The sequence below is a fragment of the Trachymyrmex cornetzi genome, unplaced genomic scaffold (genome assembly GCF_001594075.2).
Source record: "Trachymyrmex cornetzi isolate Tcor2-1 unplaced genomic scaffold, Tcor1.1 scaffold665, whole genome shotgun sequence".
NCBI classification, from domain to species: Eukaryota; Metazoa; Arthropoda; class Insecta; order Hymenoptera; family Formicidae; genus Trachymyrmex; species Trachymyrmex cornetzi.
The window spans coordinates 33,113-42,705 of NW_017299987.1; the positions used below are offsets into that span (position 1 = coordinate 33,113).

At 36.2% G+C, this 9,593-nt stretch overlaps 1 protein-coding gene across 1 annotated transcript; it reads left to right on the plus strand.

Annotated features, from left to right (window-relative positions):
* Positions 1–4,228: 4,228 nt before the first annotated feature.
* LOC108767185 (uncharacterized) lies at positions 4,229–7,833 on the plus strand. Its single transcript, XM_018516922.1, has 3 exons — positions 4,229–4,335; positions 5,391–5,482; positions 6,004–7,833. The coding sequence occupies exons 1-3, from the start codon at positions 4,312–4,314 to the stop codon at positions 7,571–7,573; spliced, it is 1,686 nt and encodes a 561-aa protein (XP_018372424.1). The 5' UTR covers positions 4,229–4,311; the 3' UTR covers positions 7,574–7,833.
* Positions 7,834–9,593: the final 1,760 nt, after the last annotated feature.

Genomic DNA, 9,593 nt, shown 5'->3' on the forward strand with positions numbered 1-9,593 from the left:
TGACTTTTCAGTCTTTTCACTCGTGAAATAATATGCCGCTACTCGCACGTCACAAACTAGAAACGAATCTCTCCTTATTGCAATGATGCATCCGATTTACTTTCTGCTGCTACAGAACAATGCTAATGAAAATCGTCTTAGCTTGTAATTAAGAGCAATTATCCACGACTTGTTCTCGCAATTACATATTAAATGTTCAAATGATTTAATACAAGATTAAATCCGACAAATTAAATTTTAATATTTATTTTACACACACAATGCAAAACTCTTTATTGTTTTATTATGAACAGAATGGAGATAATAATTAGATAATGTTTTCATTAATAAATTTAGATATTTGTAATTATTACTTTTCTTAACATTTGGATACGAGTATTGGCAAAGTTTTTTTAAGACTTAAGGGATTTCAGAAGTGTCGATTTTTCTGAGGGGGTTCCGAAGAAATTTGAACATAAAGTATCTTTCTCGTATCACGATTTCGAAAAAGATTAACTTTCTTCCGTGAACTTTCTTCAGCGGTGTGCGCAGCAGAATGCATCGAGTATTTGAAATCAAGCACTTGAGATGCTTGCGTAGACCGATAAAGCCAGCATAAAATTACGAAAGAATTTTTACGGCTTGGCCACAAGGTAAGGAAAAATAATAAGAATAAGAAAGGCTAATTAGGCATTTAAAGCGCTCAAGAAGTCTTGTTCCGGTCTTCAGAAATAAATCCTCAGTTAATTAGACCGCAAACTAGAGGAAACGCAAAAAAGTGAAAATTATGAAAAATTAATGAAATTGAAATACATAGACAAAACATTCACTTTGGGCTTGTTAGACAAAAAGCAAGTATTAAAAAAGACAGAAACTTATGTACATATAAATTGTTAAACAGATGATGGAATAACAAGATCAAAATAAATTAAGATCACGGATGATTAACATATTATTTCAAGAGTATCGGGGATTATGCGTGATTATTATCTAATAACGGTGCAATAGATCGCTTCTGATCGACTCACTGTATAACGGTCTCTTTAATAAGATTATCAACGTCATTAAATATTTCGAGGCAAAGATGTCTCCTTACACCAATAAACTTCGTTTTCAGAGCCATTGACTTTTGAAAAGTTTGAAAAGTCTTAAGACAAGTGCAAATAGAAAATTGGGGCCGGTAGAAATCCCCGTTTACACTCAAGCATCGTTCGACATATCGGTTGATACGCGTGTATACGCTTTTGCTTTCTAAATGTTGCGACCCTCAAGATATTACCGGGCCTCTCGAGAAACGTCTTTTTGTTATTTGGGTTATCTTCAATGGTAGACAAGTACACAAATCCGTTTCCGATCTCATCCACGTGATTGCTGATATTGTTTTGTCTCGTCTCGAATTTCAAAATTTCTCCTTAATTATGCCGTACCTCATGCGAGATTCTAAAAGATAATAAAAGATAATATAATAAAGGTAAGAATAGTAAGAAGATAAAATGCGTTTCAATCAATCAAAAGTTAATAATAATTTGTGCGTACAACAATTCTCTTTCATTCTCGACAGCATGAGATTTTATCTAGAAATAACAGAATATTCTTATCTGATTGCATGAGAAAAAATGTTTAATTCTCTATATACATACAAATTCTATGTAATAAAATAAATTTTAGATAAATACACGCAAAAAGAAGATTTTCAGAGAGAGTTTCTTATTTAATTATGTCTCATATATTTCATGTTGGAACCTTTCTTTCGCAATCGCGAATATCCAATTATAAGCGAACAACCGAACCGTCCGAAAGCGGATATCCTCGGTAAAGAACGCGGGAAATGGCCGAATATCCTCCGATGTTTTTGCTCCGATGGCTCTCGTGCCAGCGGCTTTCGAAAATCTGGAGCAGCTAACGGGTGAATGATTTACGAACCGGAATAGCGAGAACGTATACCCCGAGTTTCGTGTGCGAATATCGAGGCGCAATATCGACTCTCTAGCGGTCGACGTGGAGACGAGGGAATTCACTTTCATCCATGAGTCGGCGCGACGTGTTAAACGGATACATGCACTTAACGCAGTTTAACGTCTACCGTTAAACCGCGTCACTTGAACGCTCCAGCACATCAATCTCTGGTGTCTTCTCGTTTTCTATTTTTTATCACCTGTCGTCACCAACGGTATCTCCATCTCGATACTGCTTCCCGATATCATTTCTCGACAAGCGCGGAGTGTCGCTTGATACTCTCGCTTGCCGATCATTCTGGAATCTCGCGAACGAGCCCCTCGTTAGATCTTATTTTCAATCTCAGCTGCTCGTTGCAGCAGCCCCGGGCGAGCGCGCGCATTGTTGTATTCGCGATAAAAAACGGAAAATGCGCTTGCACACTCCGTATGCACGAAACCGTACGTTTTCTCGTACGCTTTCTCTCGCGACACCGCGAGAAGCGGTGTTCAATTCGTTTGAAGAAAATCGCGTGGTCGTAAGCGCAAAACGGAGCTCTTTCTACGTTACAGGATTCTATTCGAATTTCGACCTTTTAACTGCACCTTTTTAAATAACCCCGATTCCACGCTCTCCCTATTAACGCTATACCTATCCCATTTCACATCGCTTGTTTGATAGGCGACGTTCGTTTCGCTTTGCCATTTGGACACGTATCACCACTTTACTTGAAGATTACATAAACAATAATAGCTGCAGTATGTATGCTGAGATTTCACTTAAATTACACTGAAAAGAGATAATAAATTTTAATAAATATTTGTTTGAATAGTTGTAACATTTAATAAATATTTACTAAATATATAAACGTATATTTATTTGATACATAAACTATTAATTTAGTTATTTTTTATAGAGTAAATATTTATTTACTATAAGTAAATACTTACTTACAATTAGTACTTTTTCAAAGTAATTGTATTAAGATTTAAAACATTTTTTTTTTCAGTGCAATTATATCTTATCGAATTTTCGTCTTAAAAAAATAATATTTAATATTTATATTAATAATCATTAATTAAACATTTTACCAATGTTACTTGATGTAGAATATAATGAAAATTGTCTTTAAACACTTACAATTAGATGAGCATAAAAGCTATGGACGCAATTTAATACTGTTTCAAGCTCATTCTTCAAAGAAACAGATAACTTTGTACTTGACATATATGTATGGGAAGTAGAGGTTTTTAATTTTTAATCTTGACATAAATTTCCGGATAATTAAAATAATTTAAAGTTTTCGAATATATTTTTATGTATTCGAAACGAGCCGCATTTGCACAGCTGCGAATCGAATTAAATGTTACATAGAATGGTATCTAAGATTTATGTATTTCAACAATATCTGTCTATTCGGAATTTAAATGTTTTTAAAAACACTTTTAAAAAGATTTATGTCTTATAAGTATGCATAGAAATATCCGCATACACTACTGTTATGTACAAAAATATCATTTTTTTAATATTAGAAGAGATCAATGATCTGAAAACTCGTTTTGGATTCCAGTTGTAATTTAGAAAAATATTACAACGTGCCTATAATATTAAATTATCATTAATAATTAAATGTTCCATGTATTGCTACACCAACATTGATTTTTATTAATAGGGAACAGATAGCGTAGCTTTCGCAGCAAACTCATGGGACAAAGACCGGTTCGGGTAGAAAGAAAACAAGAAACCTTGTTTCGCGATATCTAACGTGGAAGGCATTAGGCATGTTTCCGTTCTTTCTCTTTTCGACAATATCGAAATAATCTGGAGGCGAGGCATAACCTTGTCGCATAACCTTGCGAGTCTTGAACTTCACTGTTGAAACACTGCAGGCGCGGGAATAACTGGAACCGCTCTTGCTTGCTCGACCGGATCGTGTTCTCGATCACTTTCTCCGAGTGGATGATATCGCCCACCTGGACAGAGAGACCTGGTCGCGCTCCGGAAGTGGGGGTGTTAGAAGGAGGACGATGGTGGAAGAAGAGATGGAGGAGAGGAGGGTTCACACACACACACATACACAATCGTAGGGGGTCCGGGAGCCAAAACGGCGCTGGGCATTACCACCACTTTGCAAGTTGCAGATGAAATTCCTCGATTTCCACTACGTGAGACACCGACGGGACCACCTCCATCTCCACCGACGGGTTCGCCACCACCGCCGTTCACGCGATCGGCCGCTGCTTCCTTACCATGATGCTCCTGCGGTGATGCCTTCGGGGGAGGATACGCGCCTATATAACTACGGCGTTCCAATGATTGGACGAAGTAAGCTACGTTTTCCTGCGCCCAGGAACAGGAGCACGCGGCCCGAGCCCGACGGGCGGCACTGCGAGAAATATGAGGATTCGCCCGGGATGCGCGGTCAGTTGTTCTAACAATTTTTACTCTTTCAATCGGTCTCAGTTCCGTGCGATGTCGGCGAGTCGCGCGCGCGTTGTGCTCGCGCCTTTCCGAGTCATGCTACCACCAGTCATACTTGTCATCATCTCGCGCAGATCTTCTAGTTAATTGGCGTGATTTAAGTAGTTGCGTCGCAATGCATACCGGAAACATTTTCAAAGTGCATCGTTTCAAGTTCGAGAAGACGTTCTTCTTCGGTGTTTGTCGCTTATTGCGACAAACGAGCGTGGTGCTCAATTCGACGGATATAAATCATCGCCATTTTGGACAGGATGTATAAGTCTTTTGTTAGATTTTTGACTGCGTTGCGGTTCGTTATAATCAAATCAAAGCAAAGAATTTGTCATAAGCACGCATCAATATTTTTGTGAATTGAAAAGCTTATATATATTTATAAATTCACGGGGAATTATAAATCTATCTGCCTACACAATTTCTTTTTTTATTTTTAATAGATTTAACAAAGTTGACTATTAGTTTAAAATTATACGTGATTTTAAATTTCAGGATTTTATTTATACATTGTATATCAACTTTTGGATTTATGAATCTTAGGCCAGTATACATAGTCATCTTAAGTAATGTCTTAAGACTAAGATTACTAATACGCCTCATAACATAAAATAACTAACACAGCTCTTAAGTACTAGCTCAAAACCACCTCGAAACTTGAGCAACGTCTATGGATTTCGTCCTGAATTTGCCATCAGAAATCTTTTTATGTATAAATGTCAATCTCTCTATAATTTTTTAGACCAATTTATTTCATTTAGAAATATTTATGTATTCTAATAAATATTATCGGCCAGTAAATACTTCATTACGCTAAAATTATCGTGTCTATGTGTGTACTATATTGATTACAGAGGAATTTGAAAAATTATTCCGCTTACCTCAATTCGTTAATATTAACGTAATGGTGTTAAAAATTCATGAGAAACAAGAGGCAGAAAAACATTTTTATCAACAATTACTAATGAGTTCTTGTAGTTATTATATAATTGTGTTGTTTACAGGCTGTACTAGCGCTGCTACTGCAAGCCGCTCTTGTGGCGAGTAAGGCTGTGGATCAAACGCAATTACAGCAGAAGTCACAGCAGCAAACTCCGTATGTATGACAACTTTAACAATGAATCCAATACAATTAAAATGTCTATATGAGTTTCCGCGGTTTATAATTTACGCTTTAACAACCACGGAAAGTGGTTCATATAGGCATTTTTATTTATATTGGATTATTCTTTCTATTTAGTGTCTTAGAGAGTTACAAAACTATAATTAACTTAATTTATTTTGATTTAATAAAAAAGGAATAATTTTTTTTCCAAGCCATATTTGATTATAATGTGTATGATGTATGTTGTCAAATTTCATATTAATTTGTCAAATTATGAGATGTTAGTGATTAATGATGCGCTTCCAAGTTCCTTTTTATTTTTTTTTTTTTTTGCACACACATATCTATACTTTACAATTTTACTATTTTATATATTCATTTTAATGAAAATAATTTCGAAATATAGAGAAACAGATGTAGACTTTGAAAGGCTTTTGCATACAAAAGAAGATAAAGATAATAAATATGACTATAAAATTTGTTACGTTTTTGGTACTGAATGATTGTCGCAGATACGGTACCGATGCGCAAAAACGATGGGGAGGCGATAGTGGTAATTATGGCAGCAGCGGTTATGGGAGTGGCGATATTGGTGGTCACTTCGGTGGCGGCGGCGACGTCGGCGGTCATTTTGGAGGTGGCGATGGCGGTGGTCATTTTGGAGGTGGTGACGGTGGCGGTCATTTTGGAGGTGGCGATATTGGTGGTCATTTTAGCGGTGGCGATGTCGGCGGTCACTTTGGGGGTGGTGACATCGGAGGTCACATAGGCGGCGGTGACATTGGTGGTCATGGAGGTGATATCGGTGGTGACATTGGTGGTCATCTAGGTGGAGGTGATTTTGGAGATGGCGGTGGAGGAATCGGAGACCATCATGGCGGCCATGACGATCATCATGACAAAGGCTACTGGAAAAAGAAACTAATCTGGAAGCCGGGCTGGAAGAAGATCTGGAAACCGGCAAAGAAACAAATCTGGAAACCTGCATGGAAGAAAATCTGGAAGCCTATTTGGGTACCAACTCAGAAAGCGGTGTGGAAGGAAATTCAAGTACCAGCTTGGAAGAAGATCTGGAAGCCTGTGTGGAAAGAGATTCAAGTTCCGGCGTGGAAAGAAATACAGGTGCCGGCTTGGAAAAAAATCTGGAAGCCGATTTGGCAGCCAATCAAGGTACCCGCTTGGAAGGAAATCCAAGTACCCGCGTGGAAAAAGATTTGGAAGCCTGTTTGGAAAGAAATTCAGGTACCAGTGTGGAAAGAAATTCAAGTCCCCGCTTGGAAAAAACTTTGGATTCCCGAATGGGTGAAGGTTGGCATACCGGGTGAACACTTCCACGGCACGGATCATCATGGATGGCAATACACCAGCCATGATCTTTGGAAAAAGAAGTTGATCTGGAAGCCGGTGTGGAAGAAATATTGGAAATCGGCGAAAAAACAGATCTGGGTCTCGGATAAGAAACTTGAGTGGAAAGAGGCTTGGAAACAAGTTTGGAAACCAGCGAAGAAACAAATCTGGGTAGAGGATAAAAAACTGGCCTGGAAAGAAGCTTGGAAACAGATCTGGAAGCCGGCCAAAAAACTCATCTGGGTCCCTGACAAGAAACTCGAGTGGAAGGAGGCTTGGAAACAAATCTGGAAGAGTGAGAAGAAATTAGAATGGATCCCCGACAAAAAGCTCGCTTGGAAGGAAGCATGGAAGCAAATTTGGGTACCAGCTTGGAAGGAAATCTGGGTACCAGCGTGGAAAAAGATATGGAAACCAGTTTGGATATCCGAGTGGTTCCCTAATGAGGATCATCATCATCATCACGGCTGGGACCGTAAAGACACACAGGCTCAGAACACTCAAATTGTGCCTTATAGTCCTGAGAAAGGTGTCCAACAGAATAAGCAAACACAGCAACAACAAGCGCAGCCACGACAACATCAGCTACAGGAACGTAAAGTGGACAATAACAAAGTCAAATGGGACAGTTCCCATTCTTTCCAAGCAGGTTCGCCGACGATCACGCAGGATTTAGTACCGCCACCTGCTAATCAAAACGGAGGTCAAGCCAACTTTGCGTTCCCTACCCGTTGACAGGGCTAGATTTCCGTGCAGAATAATCGCACTGTAATTCACAAAAAAATGCTTGTACAAACATCTCCACGGGAGAATGCTGTAACATAAGCCGCTGTATATACTACATCTTAGGATTAATATAAGGTCGCGTAAAGCTTAAGTTACTCGAAATTGTTTGACTGACGCGCTCCCTGTCTTTCGGAGTACCTCCTTTACCTAGAAATGTCGTAACCTTTTTTCCCTTTCCTTGTTTTCTTTTTTTATACACGTTGTTGTCACTCCAATTGTTAACTAATACTGTTACGAATAAAGTTTATAAGTATTTTTTTTGTTAATTCTTTGACTATCGTTATTTCACCCTTGGTCTTCAAGTATGTTTTTACAAGAACAGTGATACAACTTTTTTACTTGTTTATTTGATATGTGATAATAGAATAAAGATAAATCAGATATACATAGCAAGAGTGGAATTTACAAAATATTTTTTAATAACAGAAAGAAAAATTATATGCACATTTTAATTTTTTAGATGTACGAAAGTCTATACATCGAATAAATTCAACAAAAGAAATTTTTAAGATATTGAATGCGTTCAGTATAAATACTTTTTGATTGAATATTTATTGTGCAGTAAGCGTATATAATTGACATACACTTTTAAATCTAGACAAGTTACATTTACTTCCTAAAAATCCTATGTTTCATAAAAATAATATACATAAAATAATCAACATTTTATTAATGAACGGTTATCCATTACAAGTAATAATTGATACAATAAGGAAAAGGATTTATCAGAAATTAAAAGTAGAATATAATAGGATGGATAATAGTGGAACAGATGAAGAAATTAATATCACTTCTTATTTCACTATTCCATATATTTCGAGCATAGAGAATAAAATAAAAAATCTTTTTAATAAATATAAAAATGTAAAAATAGCTTTTAGAGGAATAAACAAATTAAATAATATCATTAGGGTCCAAAAAGACAAATTAGACAAAATGTTACACAGTAATGTTGTTTATAAAATAGCATGTAAAGAATGTGATGCGTCATACGTAGGACAGACGAGTAGAACCTTAAAAACTAGAATAGCAGAACATAGAAATCACATTAATTGGAATTCAACACAAAGGTCGGTAATTACAGAACATAGATTGGAATTTTCACATGAATTTGACTGGAATGGAATAGAGATATTGGATGAAGAAAGAATTTTAAACAAGAGACTTACATCGGAGATGATTCATATTAAAAGACAAAAGAACAGTTTGAATCTACAAACGGACACGGAAAGACTGAATTCGGCGTATGAATGTTTGTTAAAATAATAAGAGTTTCCTATCTTGTGAGTTTGTTTGTTTGCGAACATATACTTAGAGATAACATATATACATATAATAAGATACACGCTACGGGTCATTTACTTGTTGATGAGCGACATAATAAGTAATACGAGGATCGTTATATTATAATATGTCATGTAAGTGGATATTTAAAATGTAAAAAGTTTTTTATTATTTATAATGATTAATGTACAACAGTATTGTATTGTTTGATTAGTGTATTTGGAAACACAGTGATGTTTAATTAATAATAAGGAAACGATATTGAAAAGGATCCAATCCAAGGATCGAAACGTATAATGATTGTAAATACAATAAAGATTTGATTACACGAATATCACCTGGTGGTAGACTTGAGTTGGCTTACACTTTCACGGAATTTATATACACGAGTCGATATACTGAATGATTCCTAAAAATCATTTAGTCATTTTCTTCGCTAATAATGTAATTAAATAAACATTATATTTATATATTTATTAACTTTTTTTGTTCTTATTGTCTTATTTTTCTTATTATTGTCACAAATACGAAACTTTAGACTTAATTTTCTATTTTAGATTTCTAGAAAGAAGTACAACAAATTATCATTGAATGGGAGAAAACACTGATACCTATATTTTACATATCCAACTTTATTATTTTATATAATTTCATTGATTACGGAAACACACGTAGTAAACAGGAT